Here is a 26,960-nt window from a genome sequence, read left to right on the forward strand (position 1 = left end):
CCTGATTCTCCTATTCCTTCCATCTGTGCAAAGAAAGTGTACAGTACTACCTAGAATTCTGTTTGGTTGTGTTTTTCATCCATTCTGCATGACTACACAAGGTGCAAGGCAGAAGAGAATCAGGCCCAACATTTTTAGTTTAACCTAAAAAAGTTTGCAAAACACTAGGACAAATCTATGAAGAGAGAGGGTCTAACAAATGTCCCTGAAATTATAGGATTTAGCACTGAACTTGCAAATGTCCAGGATGTGGAGGGATTTTGTAGCATTGAACTGTGTCTATAGAAAACTTGTGTCTTTAAATATGATGGGCAAGATTCTGATCTCATTTACACTCGTGTAACTCTGGAGTCACTGTATTGATGCCTGCTTTTTCTCCTAATGGAGTCAGTGGAATTACTCTGGATTTCAATGATGTAAATAAGATCAGAATCTGAGCCAATCCCCATAACAATATGACAACTAAACTTTTCAATTGTCTATTTACAGGTGTTTGTCTGGATTGGTAAAGATGCTAATGAAACTGAGCGAAATGAATCTGTGAAATCTGGTAAGAAATGTGTTTGACAAAATGCTGATTGAAATGGATTGAGTGGTGATTAAAGAAATGAATGAAAGAGGAGATGTGAAATGGTCAACACTCTAATTATACCAAGCGTGGTGTTTTAAAGAGTTAGTCAGCTTGAGTAGCAATTACCTCTGAAGATTCCATGATTAGGTTATTCCCTCTTTATGTGCCATTTTAAACCATGCAACAGTCACCAAAAACTCAACTCTATTCTTCTTAAATGTAATTTTCTATAAAGAATGAAATTCATCAACATGGTGTTACTAGACAGCAAAATATCGTTAAAAAGTATAAAGGACTCATGTCTGTAGAAACCTGCTCTGGGAGTTTTGTATGTGGAGTGGCTATAGAATTTGACCCTAAACCATTTATAGCCAGAAAAATAAATAAAGCTTCCAAGACTGCTCATTGTTGCCCTTCTCTAATTCTGTCATAATGGGCTAAATTCTGCTCCCAGAATTTACATGGGTGCAAATCTGTTGTGTGCCTAAACTACTTGAGCAGCCTGAAATCCAATTTTTTTAAATGCCCCTCTATTGTAAAACATGTGCCAGCAGTGATGTGAATTAACCCATCCTAGCTGTCATACTAAGATTTATATTGAAAATGCTGGCACACCCTCCCCTCCCCGCAGACATAGTTACCTAGCTTGTTTTCAGACATTTACTAGCATCACTTAGACAAACCATTGGATTCAGCCATAAGGCTCTTCCTTGGAAAAACCATGAGTGAAGCATCTACATTCCAGTAGCAGTACCTGAGGCCTTCACCCGTTCCAGAGCTAAAGAGCTATTAAATGGTAGGACCCAAATGACCAGGGCAAAGACCACTGTGCCTGAATCTTGTTTGTTTGTTTTTTTAAACTGACATCTGAGCTGACAATTCAGAAAATTTGACTGGCAGCTGAGAGAAAGCAATAATTATTTGATCATTTGATGTAATTAAGCTGAATCAGTGTAATAACAACTTAGTTTATTTTTCTGAGTATTTTAATTATTTTTCTCCTGGTGAATGGACTAATATTTTCCATGTTTTACTGTTATCTCTTAAGCCAAACGCTATATTGAGACAGATCCTTCTGGAAGAGACAAGGGGACCCCACTTGTTGTTGTGAAGCAAGGATATGAACCCCCTACATTCACAGGCTGGTTCTTGGGCTGGGATTACAACAAATGGAAAAACTGATCTATCAGTGAAGGCCTCTGCTACAAACAGAATGCAGTCAGAGCACAACTATTCTCTAGTATTCTTAAGCATTAGCTTGTAAAACAATATTGATGCAGCAGTTGTCACCCATTCCGCAGCTTTCGTATATTCCTCTGAGTAAACTAGCATGTCTTAGCTTTGGAAAGGTTAAATGAGATGATAAAGTAGTAACATAATTTCTTAGTGGTGGGTTGGGTTTTTTACACAGTATCTATGTGGAGTGATACCATTGGTTTGGTCTTAAAATGCCTTTTTCTAAACAAAAACTGTAGATCAGTTACACATTAATATACAATTTACAAGCTAACATTCATCAGTGGGCCAAATTCTGCTTTTTACACCAGAATAAGTGAGAGCAGAATTTGGCCCACCCAGGACCCATTGATGTTGAGGGGAAAGAATCCCAGCAGCAGGATTGGGCCCTAATTTACCTAAAGTGTCAAAATCCTGCGGTCCTTACTAGTACAAAACTTCCATTGCAGTCTGAATCAGGAATGAGAGCTTCTGTCCTGCAGGAGTCCGAGAGAGCCAATGTGAAAATGGTACTTTGTTACATGTGGTTCAGGAAATGGATATAATCTGAGTGGAGCAGATGCTATAGGCTTGAATGAATGTGATGTGAACATATATCATCATAAGGCCCGGTACAGTTGGCTGTGACAGACACTGTTTCTATAGAGCCCTCAGACACATACTGGCTGCGTGTTATCCCTGTTAGGGGTGGGCAAACTTTTTGGCCTGAGGGCCACATTGGGGTTCAGAAACTGTATGGAGGGCCAGGTAGGGAAGGCTGTACCTCCCCAAACAGCCTGGCCCCTGCCCCATCAACTCCCTCCCACTTCCTGCCCCCTGACTGCCCCCCTCAGAACCTCCGACCATCCAACTCCCCCTGCTCCTTGTCCCCTGACTACCCCCTCCTGGGACCCCCTGCCCCCAACTGCCCCCCCCAGGACTCCCACACCTATCCAACCACCCCCTGCTCCCTGCCCCCTGACTGCCCCGACCCCTATCCACACCCCTCCTCCCCGCCCCCTTACCATGCCACTCAGAGCACCAGGACTGGCAGCCGTGCCACCCCGCCGGAGCCAGCCACACCGCCGCACAGTCTAGAACACCGGGGCAGGCCAGCGGCTTTCGCAGCCACGCTGCCCGGCAGGAGCTCACAGCCCCACCGACCAGAGCGCTGGCAGCACAGCGAGCTGAGGCTGCAAGGGAGCGGGGACAGCAGGGGAGGGGCTGGGGGCTAGCCTCCCTGGCTGGGAGCTCAAGGGCCGGGCAGGACGGTCCCACAGGCCAGATGTGGCCCGTGGGCCGTAGTTTGCCCACATTTGCTCTAACTGCTGCTCTTAAACACACTTAAGTGAGCTATTGCTCCTGAATGGCAGCGGGAGTCACTGACACCTTTAAAAATGGATCAGCGCACATCATTTCATTCACCAGACTGCAAGCACACACTGAATATCCCAGCCACAAGTTACCTCAGGCTGCACCAGTCTCATTTTTTCCCCTACTCATCAGTGCTCAGTTCTGTGCAAGTGTAGAGATTTGCTCACATGGCCAAACGTGTTGCATGTTTTTCCTCAATGGGCAGAAGACTGGAACTCTTCACACACGTGCTGAGCAGACTTTGAATGTGCTTTGCCAATGCTTTGGGGAACCACTTTTCTTTCAGCAGCACTGAGTATCCTGGGAACAGGGCCGGCTCCAGTCACCAGCCTACCAAGCATGTGCTTTGGGGCGGCACCTTGGGACAGGGCGGCGCTCGGGGTTTGTTTTTGGTTTTTCTGGTTCGGCTGGGCAGCACTGGGGGGGGGGGGCGCTTGGGTGGCGTGGCGCGGTGCTGGGGGGGCGGGGAGTTGGGCGGCACGGTGCTCGGGGTTGCAGGGACTTGGGCGGCGCGGTGCGGTGCTCAGGAGGGGCGGGGAGCTTGGGCGGCGTTACGCGATGCTCGCGGGGGCGGGGACTTGGGCAGCGTTATGCGATGCTCGCGGGGGCGGGGGCTTGGGCGACGCGAAGCTTGGGAGGAGGGGTCTTGGGCGACGCGACGCTCGCGGGGACAGGGACTTGGGCGACGCGACGCTCAGGGGGGGTTCAGCAGCACTCGCGGGGGCGGGGCGGCGTTCTTTTTTTTTTTTTGCTTGGGGCGGCAAAAATGTTAGAGCCGGCCCTGCCTGGGAAGATGGAGCTCTGAGTAAGCACTGTAGAATGTGGTCCAGGGTCTCTCTCAAAAATTGCAAAGAATCACATAGTCATGCTGGTGTAAAGAATGCAGATTATTTTTATTCTTGTGAATTTAGAAAAACACTTTCAGACAGTGTGTGTGTTTGTGGTTTAACCACACAACTCCCCATAAAGTTAGCAGGGACCATTCCGCTTCAAACCCTTTGCAATGCTTTGAACATTTATCCTGTAGCGTTCATTTTAATGCCAACGTGTACAACAGTAAATCATATGGGCTCTGTGCCAATTTGGATTTTTAAACAAGGAATTCTGATTGTGTTTTTTAATTGTACTTTTAAATGTTTGAAAATAGAATTTTAAAATTGGTTTTTATATTTTTTCTATATGGTTAATGGTGAATTTGAAGCTCAGTAAAGCCAAAGGAGTGAAAACAAGTCTCAACTGCATTAGTCAATATTATTGAACAAAGTTGCACAACTGGGTAACTGACAGCGTAAGAACCAGGGAATACTGCACCATATTAAAATATAAGAATCTAATTCTATTTTTTAAGGGTTGGGAGGGTGAAGAGGGTAAATTCTGAAAATCTGTTAGCTTTACATGTTTGTTTAAATCTATATTAATGCAACTTGGCTGTATTTGGATGTGTCATTTCATGTAAATAAATTATAAAACACAGTATTATAACTATTTGTGGAAAGCTGATTTCTTTTTTCCTCCGGAAACATTGTTGTTTATTTTGTGTTCCCATTGATATTTAAAAGAATGGCAAACACTCATTTCCTTGTTAGGGGGACAATTTAATTAGCCAGTAATTAATCCTTTGTGCCAATTTACACCCACAGAGAGTTGACCCATCATATCAGCTCATCCAGCGACATTACAAAGTTATACGAAACATGCTTTGACTAACGTATGAGCAGGGGCGGCTCTACAAATTTGGCCGCCCCAAGCAGTCATGCGCGGGAGGCGCCCCGGAGCCGCGGGAGCAGCGGACCTCCCGCGGGCATGACTGCGGAGGGTCCGCTGGTCGCGCGGCTCAGCTGGACCTCCCGCAGCTGCGGGCGGTTCGCTGATCCGGCGGCTCCGGTTGAGCTGCCGCAGTCATGCCTGCGGGAGGTCCAGCCGAGCCGCGGAACCAGCGAACCATCCGCAGTCATGCCTGCGGCAGGTCCGGTCGTCCCGGGGCTCCGGTGGACCTCCCGCAGGCATGACTGCGGCAGGTCCACCGGCCCAGCCTGCCGCCCCCCTGGGAAACGGCCACCCCAGGCGGGTGCTTGCCCCGCTGGGCTCTAGAGCCGCCCCTGCGTATGAGCAGCCAAGAAGTGCATGCTTATCAGCATATTATTTCATCTTTAAGGAAAGTTAATAACATTGTGATCAAATTAGTCAGCCAATTATAAATTTCCTCTTTGCAGCCCTCTTTGCAGGACACACTATGGGTAATGTGTGTAAAGATCATTTTATGAAAAAGGAAACAGCATGTTTTTTAAAAAGGATGTCCTCTGCACTTTTCTAAGAGACTGCAATTAGGCTAAAAAGAAGGAATATTAAAAAGAAGAACATACAACCTCAATTGATTAGTTAATGGGGTTCTCTACAGCCTATGGACAATCAGCAACCTGTTGCCTACTCACGATTTTAGCAATCTTTGCCATGTCAGAAGAGTGTGTTATAAAATATAATAATGCCTTAATTGTATTATAAACAGAATTTAGTCTCACTTATGTAGCTGGGATCAAAGTCAAACTATGTTTTAACTGTGTTCCAGAACACTGTTACAGCTCTGATCTTCACAAGGGTCTGTCAATATATTCCAAAACACAGATAAAACAAAGTTTTGGTTCACATGCAAGATAAAATGTGTTATAACTTGGGCAGGGCATTATGGTGTTACAAGTAGTCCTTCTGACACAGTGATTACTGCTAGGTAGATGGGCATTAGGGCCTTATGACCAAAACCAATTCTATCAATTGTGTTTAAGCACAATAGTTGTTAGCAAGGCTCCACAACATTTCTCCAACCAGTGAGGGCTTTAAAAAAAAAATCTTGTTATAAATTCCTTAAAAAAGAAAAACATCTTTGACCACATTGGTCAGTGAAGCTGTGCTCAGTTCTATTTAGTTGCCTAACTCTAAGCACCCAGATATGGAAATTGGGGCCTATTTGTCTCTGGCAATGCCCACAATGTGCTAGGTGCTGTGCAAATAGGATTTTCAGTTTCCTCTACAGCTTCAGATATATTGGACACTGATTAAGGCAGGTCTCCAGAAAGCATGGACCAATAGTCTCATCTAATGTGGCAAATCCTGTAACCAAAGTATGTATTATCGATGAGAGCTGTGAGTGCTCAACACCTCTGAAAATAAGGCTACTTTTATTTAAGGGCTTAAGTAACTAGTTTTAAGGTCCCATGCGGCAAACACATCTGTCTTGTTGCACAGAGGTTAGAAAGGAAAAATGTGGGTATAGAAACACTCAGAATTGCACCCAAGGATGAGCCACATTTTGCATTATTACCGAACAGGAGAGGGCACTCTTTGTCCATTTATAATAGCAAATTATTGCAGTAGTGTTACCTGTACTAGAAGACCAGTCTAAATCACTAGTGATCATATGTGCTGCTGCTGGTAAATATAGTATCATAACTCATCGGCATATACTAAATTGAAATGGAAAGATAACAATTGAAATCATTAGGCCCAAAAGGTCATTTTACGATTACAAATGGTATTAGTAATTTAGATCTATAATAACGTGGCCAATTTCAGAATCTCAGCAAACATTACACATGGCAGAGAAGCCTGCTTCCAGGATCAGATAAGTATATTTTAAATATACACTTTGCCCTATAGCATTCTGTGATATCTAGCCGCAGTTCTGCTCTGAAAGGTGACTATAAAAAGGATTGGTTTTTACTCAACAGTCTGTTCAGTCTGTGTGTGTGTGTGTATGGGGGAGTGTTTCAGAACTGTGTGCTTATATGTGTGACAAAAAGCATGTTATTCCTTTAGTCCTGAAGAGCCAAAACAGCTATGGGAGAGAGGGTAGCTTCTCCTCTTTCTCACACAGCAACAAAATTGTCAACATTCCAGCTGCAGAATCAAAGAGAGCCTAGAGGAGGTGAGACCATGGCCCTGCCCTCTAGCCATCTGTCAGCAGAATTGAGAGGAGGCATATAGTGGGGGAGTATGTTGCACTCTGGCTAGTGGCAGCAGGTGTACTCTCCCTACATACCTGAGAGAGAGTCTGCATCCCAGATGCTGATTACTTCCCAGAGCTCTCTCTGGAGCAGTGCAGCTCCCTATCATGCCCAGTGTGGGGCTGTGCCTTAAGGCAGGCTTGAGCCTAAAGTGAGAATACATGATGGAAGTCACTAGTAGCCTAGAAAAACATTTTAATAATCACACTTCCAAGCAGAACCCCTGTTCTGTAACAGGTTCCATTTGACACACTGTGCCTCAATGTGAGGCCCACAGTCTTCCCCTCAAAATGTTTGCTCTCTCTTTCTTTCTCAGTGACCCTTGGCCCCTCTTGGGTGTGACCCTAGGCCATTAAAATCAGTGGGAGTTCTGACTTAAGTGGAAGCAAGATCAGAACCTTAGCCCTCCCCAATTACCTAATATAATTCCCTTTTTATGCTATATTGGTTTGTTAATCACACTCATCACCATAGTATCTGAGTGCCTTCCTGTGCTGCATTAAGAAACGTGACATAACATTTAACATCCCTGTGGTGGGAAGAACATCTCAACAGCCCAATACTGTAGCATTTAATTTAAAAAAGGGGAACTATGCAAAAATGAAGGGGTTAATTAAACAGAAATTAAAAGGTACAGTGACTAAAGTGAAATCCCTGCAAGCTGCATGGGTGCTTTTTAAAGACACCATAATAGAGGCCCAACTGAACTGTATACCCCAAATTAAAAAACACAGTAAAAGAACTAAAAAAGAGCCACCGTGGCTTAACAACCATGTAAAAGAAGCAGTGAGAGATAAAAAGGCATCTTTTAAAAAGTGGAAGTCAAATCTTAGTGAGGTAAATAGAAAGGAGCATAAACACTGCCAAATTAAGTGTAAAAAGGTAATATGAAAAGCCAAAGAGACATTTGAAGAATGGCTAGCCAAAAACTCAAAAAGGTAATAACAAAATGTTTTTAAGTACATAGAAGCAGGAAGCCTGCTAAACAACCAGTGGGGCCCCTCAATGATCGAGATATAAAAGAAGTGCTTAAAGACGATAAAGTCATTGCCGAGAAACTAAACAAATTCTTTGCTTCAGTCTTCATGGCTGAGGATGTTAGGGAGATTCCCAAACCTGAGCCGGCTTTTGTAGGTGACAAATCTGAGGAACTGTCACAGATTGAAGTGTCACTAGAGGAGGTTTTGGAATTAATTGATAAACTTAACATTAACAAGTCACTGGGACCAGATGGCATTCACGCAAGAGTTCTGAAAGAACTCAAATGTGAAGTTGCGGAACTATTAACTAGGGTTTGTAACTTGTCCTTTAAATCGGCTTCTATACCCAATGACTGGAAGATAGGTAATGTAACACCAATATTTAAAAAGGGCTCTAGAGGTGATCCCGGCAATTACAGACCGGTAAGTCTAACGTCCGTAACGGGCAAATTAGTTGAAACAATAAAATTGTCAGACACCTAGAAAAACATAAATTGTTGGGCAAAAGTCAAAATGGTTTCTGTAAAGGAAAATCGTGTCTTACTAATCCATTAGAGTTCTTTGAAGGGGTCAAACATGTGGACAAGGGGGATCCAGTGACCATAGTGTACTTAGATTTCCAGAAAGCCTTTGGCAAGGTCCCTCACCAAAGGCTCTTACATAAATTGTCATGGGATAAAAGGGAAGGTCCTTTCATGGATTGAGAACTGGTTAAAAGACAGGGAACAAAGGGTAGGAATAAATGGTAAATTCTCAGAATGGAGAGGGGTAACTAGTGGTGTTCCCCAAGGGTCTGTCCTAGGACCAATCCTATTCAATTTATTTGTAAATGATCTGGAGAAAGGGGTAAAAAGTGAGGTGGCAAAGTTTGCAGATGATACTAAACTGCTCACGATAGTTAGGACCAAAGCAGACTGTGAAGAACTTCAAAAAGATCTCACAAAACGTAAGTGTTTGGGCAACAAAATGGCAAATGAAATTTAATGTGAATACATGTAAAGTAATGCACATTGGAAAAAATAACCCCAACTATACATGCAACATGCTGGGGGCTAATTTAGCTACAAAAAATCAGGAAAAAGATCTTAGAATCGTCATGGATAGTTTTCTGAAGACGTCCACGCAGTGTGCAGCAGCAGTCAAAAAAGTGAACAGGATGTTAGGAATCATTAAAAAGGGGATAGAGAATAAGACGGAGAATATATTATTGCCCGTATATAAATCAATGGTACGCCCACATCTTGAATACTCGTACAGATGTGGTCTCCTCATCTCAAAAAAAGATATACTGGCACTAAAAAAGGTTCAGAGAAGGGCAACTAAAATGATTAGGGGGTTGGAACGGGTCCCATATGAGGAGAGATTAAAGAGGCTAGAACTTTTCAGCTTGGAAAAGAGGAGACTAAGGGGGGATATGATAGAGGTGTATAAAATCATGAGTGATGTGGAGAAAGTAGCTAAGGAAAAGTTATTTACTTATTCCCATAATGCAAGAACTAGGAGCCACCAAATGAAATTAATGGGCAGCAGGTTTAAAACAAATAAAAGGAAGTTCTTCACACAGCGCACAGTCAACTTGTGGAACTCCTTGCCTGAGGAGGTTGTGAAGGCTACGACTATAACAGCGTTGAAAAGAGAACTGGATAAATTCATGGAGGTTAAGTCCATTATCCAGGATGGGTAAGGAATGATGTCCCTAGCCTCTGTTTGTCAGAGGGTGGAGATGGATGGCAGGAGAGAGATCACTTGATCATTACCTGTTAGGTTCACTCCCTCTGGGGCACCTCACATTGGCCACTGTCAGTAGACAGGATACTGGGCTAGATGGACCATTGGTCTGACCCATTACGGCCGTTCTTATGTGACTACACATCTGTTCTCGTCTCCTCTCTCCAGGGGGAAAAGGGTGTGTGCAGTGAAGTTTCTTTTTTGGTAGGGTTTCTTTCTTTCTTTCTTTTTCTTTTTTTTTTTAACCTGATTGCTGTGTGTTTGCTAGAGAAGGCAAAGTCATAGAACTGTACCTGCTTTAAAAAATTACTCCATCCCTGTTCTGTACAGTCTAAATTAAAAATGTGCTGGCTGGGATTTCTCCAATTTACTTTTATTATTCCTCTGAAATAATTAGCAGCTCAGTGATTCTTCAGAGGATAAGTAGCTGGGATTACAAAAGCATCTCATGCAAAGGTACTTGTCAATTAAATAAATAAATCCCTGCTACAAAAAGACACTATAGGGACAGTGAGATAAAAAAAAGTCAATGCCCTCTTTCCACCCCAAATTCCAGATTTCACCAGAGTACCATGTAATCTGGGATTCGTGGCATATAAAAAAAAACACCAAAGGGCAGAGCCTCCCCCAAGAAACTATTAATTTTTTTTCTCAGATTTATTCCTTTGCTATAATTACAAGCATAACAGTTATTCAGCAGATAGGCAGACATCTCATAATCTATTAACGCTTGGATGATATTCTGAACCAGCTCAGTGCTGGTGTAAACTGGTGCTGTGAGGACTTGTGTCACTGGAAGCCAAGAGGCTGGGGGAGGCGCTAGGCAAACACTGTACAGTGAAGCAGAATGACTGAGATTATCCTGAGTGGTGATACTGTTTTCTTTATTCTAATGAAGTTCCGTGTTCGGTATTGGAAGAAAGCTACTCTGTCTGTGAAACATTAACATTATCATGAAACAGGCATGATTCCTAGTGATTTCACAGGTGTTGCACCTGTTTATGCCAACGCTGAATTTGGCCATCTGAGTGGGCTGATTTAACCAAAAGCCAAAAATAGGTCTGTGCTGTTAGGCCGTTTCTATGCTAGTAGTAACCTGCTGCCCATTAATTTAATACATTAGCAACAACTGCATTTAAACAAGATCGTTGCTAGTTGGTGTCTAACAGGCTTTCCCTCTGGGTAGGGATTTTTACAGCGCTGCCAAGTTTCATGCATTCTGTGTGACACATTGTAGTGCAGCGGATCGCAGAGAAGCCTGCACTTACCTGGGCTTCTTGAACTGCTGCCATAGCCCTGGGCCTCCTGAGACTGATGCCAAGGACCTGAGCCTTGAACTGGGACTATTGGTTGTTGCCTCAGCCCTGCTGTGAGGAGCTGAGCTAGAACTGGTGTGCTCAGCCCCTGGAGGGTCTGAGCTAGAACTGCTGTGTTGCTGCCTGGGGTCTGAGCTAGAACTGCTGTGTTGCTGTAGACTGCTGCTGACTATTACACACATATTTGGCAGTCCTGTCGTGCAGCACCTCTGAGTCCACAGGCAGTCATCTGTAGTTTTTCCTGATGCTGATGCTAAAGGTCACTTCAGGCAGCCAGCAGGCTTGTCGGCTCTCCACTCGCCCCCCTCCCCCAACCCATGCATCTGAGCAGGAGGAGCAATTGCAGCAGTAGCATCAAGAGAAGTCAGCAGTAGTGGTGCGTGTCTAACAAGTGGGACTAACAGATGAAGGGACTTAAACTGACCCCACTTCCCCAGACAGCTCCAGCCTGATGTCAGACAGACCTCAGCGTCCCTCCCATTCAGCACTCATACATGTATCCCACCTCTCTCAGACATCTCAGCACCCACTCAGCCTTGACAGCACTCAGGATCGCATCACCACAGCGCCCATCCATCTACCCAGACACCTCTGATAGCACCCAGCCCACTCAGCAACCAATCACCACACCTAGCACAGAACCCATCCATCCCAGCACTATCAGACACTCCGCTATCCACTGACAAAAATTCTCCAGCACCCACCCATCTAACCTAGCATCCCTAAACATCCTCTCTCCCAGCCACCCCCTTCCTTCCCTGCCCGTCTCATGGCTGCCATGGTTTTTGCAGCTCCATGTCCTACCACCACCTTTGAGGGACAGTGTATCATGTAACTTCATCACTGTACAATGAAGCTTATGGTTATATGCAAATTATTTCCTTCCATAAAATTTCCCATCATTGGTGCCACTGGTTGAGTGCCACCGGTAAGAGCAATGAGGAAGCACTACTCCAGGTGACGTTTGAGGGGTGATGTGAAGTCTTGTGGTTAAAGTACTGGATGACGACTCTGCAGATCGGCCCCAGTCTCCCTGTGTGACCTTAGGTAAATCACTTAATCTCTCTGTGCCCCAGTTCCCCATCTATAAAATGAGGATAAGTCATGGTTCCTACCCTTTGCCTGTCCGTTTAGACTGTAAGCTCCTCTAGCTAGGGACTGTCTTTTATAATGTGGTTGTACAATGAGGCCTTGATCTCAGTCGGGTCCTCTAGGCTCTACTGTCATATAAATACTGATGATTATCCAGACAGCTGCAAGGGTTGCTCCCGGCATGTCAAGTTAGAACTGCTTTCAGCAGGGTTAGACAACTTGGCATTTAAAAACAGATGCAGCTGCATGGAGCCTTTTCTACGCTGTGCTAACATTGGTTCAGCTTTGTGACAGCAAGTGTGGAAAACTTTATAAGGGAAAAAAGGCTAGTGTCAGCTTGGCTGGGTAGACAAAAGCAGTTTAGTGACATGACACAGTTCTAATGAAAAAAATCCCTGGCAATACTAGTTAGGGTAACTTTGCCAGAGAACCTTGTTAGCAACGACGATAGGTGCATCTGCACTAGATAATGGTATTCCCCTTTTTAATAAGAGCGGCTGCACTTGTGAAAGCAAGCACTAAGGTAGCCAAGACCACCTGGTCATGAAAACCCTAAGGCTCATCTCTACTTAGGATCCAGTATATTTGCTTTCAGGATGTCAACCCTCCCCCCATCACCTGTATACACTAGTGTTCACACTGGAAAATGAGGTCTGAATTTTTTGGTGTAGACAAGGACTGTGTTTAAATTTGACTGCTGCTGTCTTGGTTCTACTGTTGACAGGGCCTTAGTTTTGCCTCTTTTCCACCACCTCCATTTCATGGGTTAGCAAACATACGTTTATGTGGTTTCAGTACATTGATCTAATGTGCCATGGGGGGACTATAGCCTGCAAAATGTGTGAGCTGAAGGGAACATTGAGTTCATGCTGACCACAGGCAGTACAATCAATATAATTGATGAGATTCCTATTCATTTTGATGCTTTTTGCTTTTGCCTCTGTGTACCGGCTTTTCCCTGTTGAATATTACTCTGGTGGCTCTTTTTGTTTCACATGGTTTCCTAACAGCAAAAGACTAACACTAGGGACTCTAGAATTGCCTGGAATTTTGTTTGTTTCAGGGATTAAGAAACACTCAAAGAAATGTTGTGTACTGCATGTGCTAGACCGCTGGACCCCCACATCACTTCACAATAGCGGCTCAGAGACCAGTAATGTTAAGGGAGTTCAAAGGTTGCTCCCCTTAAAGCCTTAGTGTGGAGTAGTCCTGAGATGAAAGCTCAGATGTAGGGCTGGGTTTGTAAATGGGAAGGCTAGGTTCTGAACTATAGCCCAGCATGTAGGGTCTGCCCAGATGTCTAGCCGACAGTTCTAGGGTTTCAGCAGCAAGCCCTGAGATGGAGGCCTTTGGATATTAGGTTTTGTCTACACCGGCAACTGAAAGACAAAGCTTTTGTTACTCAGAGGTGTTACAAACACACACACAAAAGACAAAAGATTTGTTGACAACAAGTGCCAGTGTGAACAGCGCTTTGTCGGCAGGAGCGCTCTCCTGCCGACAACGCTAACGCCACTCATTGAGGGTGGAAGTTTTTGGTTGGCAGAAGAGCCGACAAACAGCGGCTACACTGCGCGCCTTTTAGTGGCCAGGCTGTAGCAGCACAGCTGTGTGGCTAAAAGCTGTGCAGTGTAGACATAGTCTTAATGTAGGGGGGAATCAGTGGCCACAACTGTCCCTTCTCCACAAAATGCTCTGTTGCTCCTCCTTGAGCCTTGGATTGGGCCTGTATATACCCATCCGCTGTACCAGCACCTTTCTGAACTGCCCACCATCTTACCCTGCCTCCTTCCTGCCACCAATTCTGCCACTAGCCCATCAGAGCCGCATAAGACTGGGGTATGAAAGCCTCAGATCAGGCATCTGATTTGCCAGCAGCAGGAACACCCTCCTTCCACAGCCTCTCAGCTTCTACTGAGGCAGGAGAGCAGGCAGCACAGCCACTAGAGTCCTTTCTCTGCAAGCAGGCCTGGGGCAACAGGACAGGCTCTGCCAGTCCACAAGTCACCAGGAGCTGGTCCAAAGTACTGCTGTTCCAGAAGAGAAGCATTTGCCTGCAGGCTCCGCAGCAGCCGTGCCCTGCCTTTGCAGCTGGAGAGGAGACACAGCCACTTAGGAGGAGCAGTAACACAGGAAGGAGAAACTCCAGGCCAAGATCAGCACAGCTCCGTTTCAGCCAAGGAGAGCAGCGTTCACCCCAGCACAGGGGAACAGAGACCCCGCTACACGTCCTAAGGAGGACGACTTAGGATACCCAGCATTTGAACCCACGAACCCCAGCACAGGGAATCTGAGACCACCCAGAGGGAGGGATAATTTTAGTTTTCTACCCAATCTCTAATGGGTGAAATTCACACCTATTCTATTCTGTCTCTGGAAATGTTTACACTTAAGCCGAGAGCATACTCCCCAACTCTGCTTGAACTAGTGCACCCAGTTTAACAGAGTAGCTGGGGGTAGCACAGGAGGTGGCTCAGACTAGCTGCCCATGTAAGTAACTATGGGTCCCGGTTGTTTTCTACTTGGACAGCTAACCCAAGCTGGCACTTGTGCTACCCTCAGCTACACTTCTATTTTTAGCACTCTAGCTCCAGCAGAGCTAGCACGTCTGTCTGCCTGAGTTGGGAAGCAGACTCCTAGCTACCGTGTAAACGTACCCTATGTGTTGATGTGGAGCCCATCACGCTTCCCTCTGCTCATCAACATATTATCTCAGAATACTAGTAAGCAGAGCTTTGGTGCTGAGTGGAGCTTGGGACTATGACCTGGTTTTCATTTTTTTTTTCCAAATTTGCTGCTTCGCTGCATCCTAACCCTAGCATGGGTAAGCAGCACTTCTCCACAGTTCTTCCTTGGCAGGTGCAATGAGACTTCTCTTCTGTTTCTATCTACAGTAACCACTGCTCCTATGAGTTGGGAATTTGAGACCCCATCTAACATCACATTATCCAGCACCACCATGACCATCACCTTAATGTCACCCTTTCTCAGCCACTGTCCCCTGCATCTTCACCTACTGCAAAATGTTAGACCCATCCCTGTTTAAAAAGATTACATTTCAAAGCACAGCTTTAATACTTAGAACTAGAGATGGGCCTGAACTGGAACATCAACTGCAAAATCCCTTGAACTCTCTGAATTTTGGAGAAGTGCAGATTTGTTTTAGAGCGATGAATCTAAACCTCTTTGAACTTTGCTAAAATCCAGACCTCAATCTGATCTTCATGGTTCAGGCTCAACTCTCCTTAGAAGATGAAGGATTAGCATTCTTGTCAGTACCACAACCCATCTTGCTTCCCCTCCCTCCCCCGTAAAGTTCAGATACCCTTCCATAAACACCATGAACCCCCACCCACATTGGTCAGCTTCTTTACACTCCCTGCCCATTTCTTAATCACCAGCCCCACTTCCTGTTCAGAGCTGCTCTAAGCTCCATGTTGGTTCTTCATTGACCCAATCTTATTTTTCAATGTGATCTACCTCTCACTCACTAATTCCAGCAGCTGGGAGGATGTGTCATATAGGAAGCGTAGGCTGGAGCAGGCGAGGATCTTAGCTTGGGAGGACATAGGCCAGGCTCGTTCTTCCTTAGACTCCAGATCTGGCCTCAATAGCTAGAAACCCTCTCTTCTCCTGCTGTAGAAGAACAAGAACAATAGCTAGATGCCAGCTATCATCCTCACGAGGATTAGCTAGCTTTCTATTTTATTCTAGTAGCCACTAGAATCCAATGGCTTGATTGCAGGATAGCACAATTTTTAGAATTTTTCAACTTGCACCCAAAATATGCAGAACAAACAGATTTGGATGGCTCCCTTCCTCATCATAGAAGAAAATTGCTTGCACAATTTAAGTGTTGGAGGTCATCTTTCAGACACTAACTTTTTTTTTAAAATTTTGCTATAAGACAAGAATGAAAGGACTGATTAGCAATTTCCTTGTATAATGCAATCAGTAAAGAGGCAAATCAAAGGCATTTCTATTTTTTTTCCTCAGTAAGCAATTTACATTATGCTCTGGTTTCACAGATGCTGATGTCAAAAACAGCTGAAGACTAAGAATTGCCAGCATCAGTTCCTTATTAAAATGTAGCTCTGGTGGATATAATTGACTATATATGTGTATGTGTGTGTTCTGTTAAGTCTCCATCACTCTAGGGAAAATGCATTTGTACCGCTCTTTGCTAATCTGGTGATAAACATCCTGTAGCCATAATATTTCTGTGGCCGAATATAAATCGTCTTTAATTTTACATGCATTATTAGAAAGACTATGATGTTACAAGAGACCAAATTCAGTGCTGAAATAATGGATGTGACATCATTATTAAAACTATGGGAATAGGAAAGGTTGTTATTAAATAGTACAATGATTATACAAACATGAAAATAAAGGGCTGCCTACATGCTCGCTGTTATTCAGGGTGATATGGACAATAAATATAAACTTTCAGTTTAGCTTTCATTTTCTATTTCATTTACTATTTGAAATAATTCGTATGAGATCAATGAAAATATTTTTGTCTTTGCCCAGATCATCTGGAAGTTAAATTACAATTTTCCTTTTTTCAGATAACAAATTCTTGGTGATGCTTTTCTCAAAGTACCATTAGTTTAAGGTAGTCTCCGCTTTATTAGAAAGTATTTGGAATCTACAGAGTCTCCTTGTGCCCCTATTTTGTATTTAGGTTTTATGTGTTGTTGTTTTTTTTAAATGTTAAGCTGAGCAATTTTGGCTATAATATGTAGAGTAGAAGGAATAGTAGGAGACATACTGTAATCATGCCCTCACTGCTAATCTGTCATCCCAGATACACACTGAATTTATTTAGGGAGTTCCATGTAGAGTTTAGAGACTGGGATCAGGACTCTTAGTTTCTAGTCCAGCTTCAGCTGTTGATCCACCGTGTGACCGTGGACAAGACATTACACCTCAGTTTAGTCACCTGTACTTTAGTCATTCATAATGCTTTGCATTTATACAATCCTTTTCTTCTAAGCGTCTCAATCAGGTTTAAGAAATTATTTCATAGGAAGTGTTCTTGTTTGTGAAATGCTTTGAGAACCATGGGTGAGTCAAGTGATGATGAAGAACCTCCAAAAGTCACTTTCTTCTAACACCTATTCTATACTGAAAAGTTTTGCATACATAGCTATGTCAGTTAGGGGGGTGATTTTTGGTGACATAGGTGTGCCAACAAAACCTCCAGTGTAGACAAGGCATAAAACAGAAAAAGAAACTTAATTACAATAAATAAAAAGGTATGATCATTATAGCTACTCTGATTCTGGCCAGGGGTATATTACACAGTTTTGCTGGCATAGCTGTGTCCATTAGGGGCGTGAAAAAGGCACAACTCTGACCAACATAGCTATGCCAGCAAAATGCCCCATGTAGATGCAGCTTATACCAGCAAAAGAACTCCTTTTGCTGGTATCTGCCATTTGAACAAGGGGTTTTGCTGGGGTAGCTATACGTGTATACCTTTACCAGAAAAGCTTTTGTGGTGGAGACTAGCCCTCTCTCTCTCTGCTTCATTGTAGAGCTTCTGCTAAGAATCTTCCCCAGCCCCACTGCTGCATCCCTTCCTGCTACAGATTTAGGATGAGTTTTTCAAAGGGACAAAAGGCAGTTAGGTGCCTAACTCTCACTGAAAGCATTGTTGCCAACTGTTTTCATTTAATCTCCAGCTCCTGGAGTCATGTGAATATATGTGAATTTCAGCTTTTTTTTTAAGGAAGATTCTAGTCCCCATGGCTGCAGAGAAATGCTGAGAAGTGTGTCGATGTGATCACAGTGCATTCTAAAAGGCTCTAAACCACCAGCCAAATAAAGAGCCCCAAATTCATTATTTTAAAGATCTCATGATTTTGAGAGGGGAGTGGCTGACTCGTAATTTTTGAATGTTTGAGGTTTGCAATACTGTAAAAGACTGAAACTTGGTGCCAAACTTCATTTTGGGCTTTTGAAAATGTTGCCTTTAAGGGGACAGTGCACCAATCGTCGCAGAATGAAAGATGCTATGTGCATGCAAATAACTTACAGGTTTCCCTGCGCTGGAAGGGCACAGAAAAACACTAAGGGCTTGTAGACATGAGAAAGTTTTTCCAATATACATTTTCCCACTATGATTATACCAATTTATAATGATAAAGAAACAGTGCATCCACATCACTTTGTTTAAATTGGCTTAAGCTGCGTCTCTTCTGAGTGATTGTATCCACACAGCTCCGTGCTTTTTCAAACTAATCACACAGCATTCTTGGCAGGTATTCTATGGTGCAATGTTCCACCTTTAGGCTCTGTGCACTCTGGGATTTTTCTCGCAGGGCATTGTAGGATTCCAGTAGGTGCTGGTAGGTATTTTGGAAAACTCTAATGATTCCTTTCCTGATATCTTATAATTCATCTGGGTTTAGTGGGTAAGTGTCATTTTCAAATGGCCATCAGGCAGTTTGGAGAAAGCACTGCTGAGCACCACAGTCCTGTCTATTACTATGAACAGGCTGCTCTAGCTGTATTGGCAATCATGCTGACAAGTGGCTTTGGATGAATTGGCAAAGGATCACTGGCTCGATGTTGGGCACCTCGGCTGTCCAGGGAAATCTCCTTCTCACTTGGGTCCCTGGTTGAATGGCTGCCTTTCGATGCCATGGACAAATTGACCCACAAATACTGGGGTTCCATGATGGTCTCCCTGGCAGAAATCCAGGCCAGGTCCCTATAGTGAGTATGTGTACTGGGAACAAAGGTTGCTTTTTTGGCGGCGGGAGTGTGGGGGTTGGGTAATTCTGCCTGTGCTCCTTGGCTTTTGAGTAGCACTGGTTCGAGTCCTCAGCTGGCCCCTTCTCCTGAATTTACTGTGATAGCTGCTAATAAATTTTCAAATTCCAGTGACTCCTGTTACGATGGGACTAGACATTTTCCTCTCCGCAGAGGGCAACAAAGTCCAGCTCCAGATAGGATGACAGAAGCACAGGGCCTGGCTGCTACAATGGACTCCAGGTATGTGAATTTGCCAGGAGCTGGAATGACAAAGGGATGCACAAGAGCATGTGCCAGCACTTAAACAAGCATGTGACATCCCTGGAGCAATATAGGGCACATTGATAACCAGGCAGGCTCATGCAGGTGTGAAGCAATGCAGTATGGGGTAGCAGAGGGGACTGCCTAAAGCAGTATAGATAATTTGAAATGGGGATGCATCCACACAAATCTTATAACAGCCTAACTCATTCCAGAAAAGAGCCCTATCACTTTCAAAGCAGATTAATTAAAGTGGGATAAGGTACCAGTTAAAGGAATTTTGTATGTGGCCACAAGGCAGTTTATATGGAAAAGCTAGTAATACTGAAAAAGCTTTCCTGGGAAGATAAACACTAACTTGATATCAATACTGCAGTCTGACTAGGCAACAAGGAACCTACTCACAATCCACAGCATGTGAGCCTAACAGGCCAGAACCTCAGTAAGTGTTCATAGCTCATTTAGTTATACCAATTTACACTGGCTGAGAATCTGCTTCTATTATGTTTTTGATTATGTTTTTCATATTTGTATCACCTTTAGAATTGCGTTTAAAATTATCCCTGCTGTGATGATGACACATAACCCCCAAATCAGCACAATCTTCCAGTACTGACCCTCAGTTTAAAAAACAAACTAAATTTCACTCATATGTCACTTTTTCCTGTTAAAGCTGGTGACAGGCTTAAAATGTCAGCTAGCTTTATTTTTTCAATGTTCAAAAAATCACAGCTGTGTGTTTGGTCCATCCAAACAATTCCTGCCTCCATCAGGTCTCTGCCACTATTGTTTTTCTCTTTTAAAAAAGTGGGGGTTGGGAGAGGATCAGAAATGCAAGCCACCGTCAGCAGGGTGAATCATCATAGGCATCAACATCAAAACCCTAGGAGGATATCTGTATTTTTCTATCGGGTGACTAGATCAGACATCAACAAAAGGCATCAATACATTCAGACTGGTTTTGCTTTTAGGGAAACACCTGCCAAAACTTGGACTTACAACTCCAGTGGCAAGAGCTGATGATTGATAGAGTCACTGGATTAATCATCTTTTAGTCCTCTTCACTGATAACATGAAACCGCAATGTATAAATGTGTTTTTAAAAATCATGTTATCTGTGAGCTGAAAGAAAATGATGTTTTGTGCATATATCCACTTACAAATCCCTCCAAGTGGGTTTACTGTTGTTATATGCAAGAACTGAAGTCTTGCAGTGTAACAGAAGAATTTCTGCTTGGCATGTTGATGATTTACTGCCAAGTCAGTCTTCAGTTGTCTATGCATTTTACCCTTAATGAACAATCAGTCTGATTCTGCACTTATTGAAGTCAATTGGAATTTTTCCCATTAGCTTCAAAGGAAGCAGTATCAGGCCCAAGATCTTCCAAGGCCTACAAAACTCTTCTAATGCTGAGGCAGGTGGCGAGCTGAGACCACTTTTTATCAGGCATAACACATTCATAGCACGGTTATCTTGTCCTGCCATCCTCCTCTCTTCCCTTTTGTCTGTTTCTTTCACTTGTTTTATCTTAATTCTAGACGGTGAGCTCCCTGACGCAAGGAATGTCTTTTTATGTGTTTGTACAGCACCTAGCACAATACAGCCCTGATCCTTGATTGGGGCCTATAGGCACCACTGTCATAACCAATATACACAACAATGATAATACTGATGCCAAATCTATTTTGTCTGAAGCCCTAGAAACTGTGAGTGTCAAGGGTCCATGCAAGCATCATGTGCCTCCATGAATGAAATTCCTCACACAGCAGCTTAAGCAAATTCTTGAAACTCTGTCAATGGTAACAGAAAAATTTCTTTGGCTCCAGATGACAATCAAGTGCAGCCAATCAAGATTGTTTAGGCTTGAGGAAAACCCAACCCAGACTGACTAAAGTGAGAATGTTTTATAGTAACTGAAGCGCATTGGTAATACTATCTGTCAAGCAAGAGAGCAATTCATTTTTTTTAAATTGGATCCTAACACCCTTCTGTTCAAACAAAGAAGCATGCTATAATGGCCTGAATGCTGCACCCATTAAAGCCAGTGGGAATTTTGCAACTGACTACAATGGAAATTAATTGGGCCTTTTGTTGTGTAATTCTGCTTAATTTTACACTGGTATTATTTTGGGGGAATAAGAACATAAGAATGGCCATACTGAGTCAGATCAGTGGTCTATCTAGCCCAGTAACCTGTCTTCCAACAGTAGCCAATGCCAGATTATCCAGAGAGAATGAACAGAACAGGGCAATTATCAAATGATTGATGTCATCCAGTACCAGCTTCTGGCATGAATACAACATGTATTTACATAGGCTCAAATGAAGTCTCCCACCCTCTGCAAGTGCCTAAGGTTTGAAAGGCAATGGAACAGATGCAAATGTGCTGCACAGGGGAATAGGTCTTGGAGAGCTCATACAGGTACACCAGAGCTGTGCTTCTAAATCACACAGCAGTGGAGGGGAGTATAGGTGGTTAACTCACTGCTAGGGCACCTCCTCCTGGCTGCTCTGGGGATTAGCTCCTTCCAGGTCTAATGCGCCCTTCTGTCACTCGTTCTTGCACCCTGCCACCTCTCTCTCTGCAACATAGGGTGCTCTCTCTTTATGGCTTAGCCCTCTGGCCAGGTCAATGTGTGTTTTCCCCTTCCAGGGCTTATCAAAGGCTCTCTATCCAAATGACCGTCTTCGTTCTCCCTGTGCCACTTCCCCTGTGGGTAGTAGGGGAACTCAGGCCCACCCTCTATTCTGGGTTTCAGCTCAGGAACCCTCTAATCAGCAGCCCAAGACTTGCAGTGTCCCACCTTGCAGTCATTTCCCTGAGTCTTTTCCTCTCTCAGATTTTTGCTCCACCACCCTTCTGGATTAACCTTTCATTCTGGGCCTAGATTCCTTGAGGTTTCTACTTTTCCCCTGGGTTTCCTTCCTTCCCTAATACATAGCAAATGGCCACAGGATTCCCTCACTGCAGCCCCCTTCTGCTGCAAGCTTCCAGGCTTTATAATGGCCCTGCCTGTTCATTCTCATGGGCTCCATCATCAATCAACTTTTGGCTCTTCCCCAGATGCAGCCTATCAGATTAATTAACCTTATTTAGCCTGCTTTGCCTTGTGTGGGGTGGACACCCCATCACAAGGAGCTTTGGTTAAGAAGGTAGTGGGTGTTGGACAGGATGCAGCTAGCTGATCTGCAGCTACGTGAATCCACCACATTCCCTAGCCTTTGTTTGTCAGAGGGTGGAGATGGATGGCAGGAGAGAGATCACTTGATCATTACCTGTTAGGTTCACTCCCTCTGGGGCACCTGGCATTGGCCACTGTCAGTAGACAGGATACTGGGCTGGATGGACCTTTGGTCTGACCCAGTATGGCCATTTTTATGTTCTTATGTACAGGGGCGGCTCTAGGGATTTTGCCGCCCCAAGCACGGCAGGCAGGCTGCCTCCGGCGGTTTGCCTGCGGGAGGTCCACCGAAGCCGCGGGACCAGCAGACCCTCCGCAGGCAAGCCGCCGAAGGCAGCCTGCCTGCCGCCCTCGCGGAGCTGGCAGAGTGCTCCCCGCGGCTTGCCGCCCCAAGCACACGCTTGGCGTGCTGGGGACTGGAGCCGCCCCTGCTTATGTACATTTGGGACATTACAGTAGTTTTGGAGCATGGTCTAAGGGAAAGTTTCCATTTCTCCAACCCCTGTGGAAAAATTTCTGTGCAAAGTCTGATGGCTCAGGTTTTGTCATTTTTGGTTATGTATTGTTCTTGAAAAAACAAGTTAATTTATATGATATAGTATTTGCTGTGAGGTTTTATCTTCAAGAAGATAATCCATTAATTGGCACATTCAAAAAATTACAACTGCACTTGAGCTAGAGTACACTGATTCCACCTTTTTAACATTAATACTGAAAAAACAGTATATCTAACAAGTCAGTAGTTCTTTTTCTTTCCCCAGTCAGTAGACCACAGCATAAGAGAGATCCTTTCATCAACCCAAGTCCCAAACTTCTACTTCACTTCCTGAGTATCAGTATTTTTATTCTGTATACCATCAAGAAGGGTTCTACAGACCATTAGTTGTCCACGGGCCACTAGTTTGAGAGCCATTGTAATAAACTATTATTCCACTTCAGTACCTCTGCAATGATTTCTACTAGCTATTCAATTCCAGTTGAATACCAAGCTGTCGCATTACCAGTATATTACCTACAGCATTGTATATTGGAGCAGAAAGATTGAGATTTTCAAAAGACTCATGGGAATATAAACATATATCCCAATAAAATGATATATCCATATAATACAATCTCTATATAATCTTTTCTATTTCTACTATCTTTTATTTTCAGATCAGATGACCAACTGAATACTATATTCAAGGTGAGCACTTCTGACTGATTTACACAAAGTTGTTATTACAGCCTAACAACTTACTTTAACAGTTGACACTGCATATGAAGCATGTGTCTTTGTTCAGCTGTTGTCCACAATGATGCCTATGTCATTTTCCTAAAGAAGTCACAACTAATTCAGAAGCCAACTACATGTACAAGTTTAAAGGCACACAACTCCTGCCTCTGCAGATTGGGGGCAAGTGGGTCCCAGGGATTCATGGGCATTACCTTATACTAACTCTGGAGGGTCCCAAGCCTCTCCCTCTTAAGGGGGCGTATTCTTCAAGAAGCAGAGTCTCAGGTTTCAGTGAAATGTATCTAATGCTTACATCCACCACATCATGGATTAAACCAGATTCAGTGTCTTACTCTGTGAAACTCTAAATATTGCATGTCTCCTTGTCTCTTTCCAGCTAACTTCCTCCTTTCTTCGCACTTCCTGCTAGATACATGCAGTGGCCACAAGATGGCACTATGCCATAACATGCTTAGCAGGAACCTATAAGCAGAACCTTGCAGGGATTTTTTCTGCCCTTCTAGTCCATTCTTGCGCTATGGGAAGGGAGCAATGTATCACAGGACTTTACATCTCAGAATTTTGTAAGCAAATTTCCAGATTAGTCTTTAGTAGGAGACTTCATTGACAGCAAGTTGGAAGTCTAAATAAATTATATCCACATTTTCCTCTTTATTAAGTATTTTATTGGTTCTTAGCATTCTCTATAAGTAGACTCATAGACTCATAGCATATGATTTACATTTACAAAAGTCATGCTGACTTACTCCCTATCTTACCTATTTTCATGGTACCATGATGATGGCAGTTGTGGCTAATGGTAAGAGCAGGAGTCAGGGCTAATGTTTACAACAGGAGTCAGTAACAAGGAATCAAAGTCAGAGTCAGATCCAAGGGAGTAGGAAGTCTTGAATCTGAGCCAAGGGTCAGATCCAGGTTATCTGAAGTGAGACAAGGCAGGAGCAGAGCTGGGGCCAAGCAGACACAGGAGATAGCACAGCTATAGGTGAATGCTTTGAGCAACCACTAAACTTCTTCTTTATGGTGAAGCAGACTCACCTACTGAATCTATAATCACCACCTACTATGTTCCTCATACATTCATACCACTACACTCTCTTACCCTGCTCTGTGTCATTAAAAAAAATAATAGAGCTTAGCCACTGAACTACTGCTGCTGCTGGGCTTAAGAGCCAATCTGCTGACTCTTCCAACCAATATGACCAATCAGGCAGCCCACAACATGCATATGATAGGTTGCCTGGCCACTGGCTCTGCTGCAGGCCTGGATTCTTGACACCTACAGTAAATCTTTAATGGTTTTTCAACTAGTTTTCCCAGTACTAAAATACAATTTTCAGATTCACATTCATTATATTTTTTTAAAGTTTGGAACGTTTTGCTCATTCCAGTTCTCTGGTACAATGACTAATTTTAATGATAAATACAGATTTGAGAACATGATCTGTGATCATCAATTTGTATATTCCTTTAGCTTTTTCCTATGGGCCCCATTCAGCAAAGCAACGGTGTGTGCTTAAGTATGTGGCTTATGCACATGCTTAAATGTAAGCATGTACTTCAGTTATTTGCTAACCTGGGCCCTGAGAAAGAATTATTTGCTTAAAAACTGCTAATTTATACCTCCTGGGAAGGGAATAGGAGGATTGGAATCTTTAAAAAGTTTGTTGTAACTTTTACCATTCTTTTTATATTTCTAAATTACTTTGACACTTTTTAAATGTCTTCATATGAAATCAGAAATTATTTAAAAGAGGTGGGTAATAATATGTAGTATCATATCTACAGTATTTTAGGAATCACTTGTATAGACTGGATAATTATATGACTATTCCAAGATGATTTCATTTAGAGGAATTAAATATTTTGAGTCTCATAATTCATTCAAGGAAATAGCTGTATCATAATAAATAACCTCTCTGTTGTACTTTATTGCTTAAGAAAGAACATTAAAATGCATAATAAGCATTGCCATCTGGGTTTATAATTAAAATGGTCAGGACTATACAAGAAAAGTTTTTGTCTCCTTGGTGAGGAGACAATATTAGCTCAGCAGTGTCACTCTATATACATTACAGAATGTCATACAAATGTGAAATACTGTCTAGGTCATATATGGTGAAGTTAGCTTTTTGCAAGGGCTAGCATCTCTTATGTCCATACCTCAACCTGCTGAGGCCTAATGTGGGACATGCTATATGTGACAAAGTGAGGAACACAAAAAATTACTCATGCAGAGGAGACTTTAAATGCTATGGGCTTCCTTTATTAAGTTCTGTAATTCTTTATTACTGATGTAAATAATCTTCATAATAAAAGTGAGGGACTCACCACATTTGTGTGGGATGTATGTAAATTTGGTGCCTAAGGGCTTGATGCTATACCATTCAAGTCAGTGAGAGTTTTTCCATTGACTTGAATGGGAGCAGGATCGAGCACTAAATGATTGATGGTGCTCAAAATGAGAGGCACTTGAGTGGTATGCATAAAGCACGTTCAAGCCCTCAAATTATCATCATCACCATGAGAAATCCCAAAGTCACATGGCCTCCTTGCAAATCGAGTACCACCCAGATCAATAAGGCATTCTGGAGGGATATTCATTTTATGTCCATCATTAACAATCTTATCATGCCCAGCTATGGAGTGGCATTCCTTGGTACACACGCTTTGGAAGCCATCAAAATAGGACACCTTAAGTGGCATGTAGGCCTTGTACTGGCTCCCTGCACAGGCTTTTTTAAAATTAAATAGCCAAAATTTTGTTCTAAAAGTATGTGAATGACAAATTGTGACCAGAGGTGCCTAAGGTAGCCCACAATGAAAATCATAGAATCATAGAATCTCAGGGTTGGAAGGGACCTCAGGAGGTCATCTAGTCCAACCCCCTGCTCAAAGCAGGACCAAACCCAACTAAATCATCCCATGCCAAGGTCAGGGCAGGCTGCAAAAAAAATGGTGGTTAACACTGTAATTAGATTCACCAACCAGTCATAAACTGTGCTCCTGGCCCTCCACACTGGTTATCAAGAAACTGGGGGTAGGGGGGGAATCACACAGCCCCCTTTATTGCATTTCAGTTTCTGGCTCCCAATCAGCAAATAGGTCCAGTAAAGTGAGAAGTTATTTAAAACTCTATTCACTATACAAAATGTTCTTCTGATCCCCAAAGGGCCAACCACATTATCAGATCAATACTAGTTTGGATCTTACGCAAAATACCACATGGCCAGCTAATCC

The 26,960-nt window shown here is 43.3% G+C and overlaps 1 protein-coding gene across 17 annotated transcripts in view; it reads left to right on the top strand.

Annotated features, from left to right (window-relative positions):
- Positions 1 to 2,614, top strand: part of SCIN (scinderin) — a 148,700-nt gene extending 146,086 nt beyond the window's left edge. For all 17 annotated transcript variants that reach the window (XM_039525853.1, XM_039525856.1, XM_039525860.1 and 14 more), the window contains 2 exons: positions 490 to 550; positions 1,620 to 2,614. In XM_039525853.1, the coding sequence (XP_039381787.1) occupies positions 490 to 550; positions 1,620 to 1,753 (195 nt within the window). In that variant the 3' untranslated portion in view covers positions 1,754 to 2,614. The remainder of the gene's footprint in view (positions 1 to 489; positions 551 to 1,619) is intronic.
- The last annotated feature ends 24,346 nt before the right edge of the window (positions 2,615 to 26,960 follow it).

This window comes from Mauremys reevesii, linkage group 2 (genome assembly GCF_016161935.1).
Source record: "Mauremys reevesii isolate NIE-2019 linkage group 2, ASM1616193v1, whole genome shotgun sequence".
In the NCBI taxonomy this organism is placed as follows: domain Eukaryota; kingdom Metazoa; phylum Chordata; order Testudines; family Geoemydidae; genus Mauremys; species Mauremys reevesii.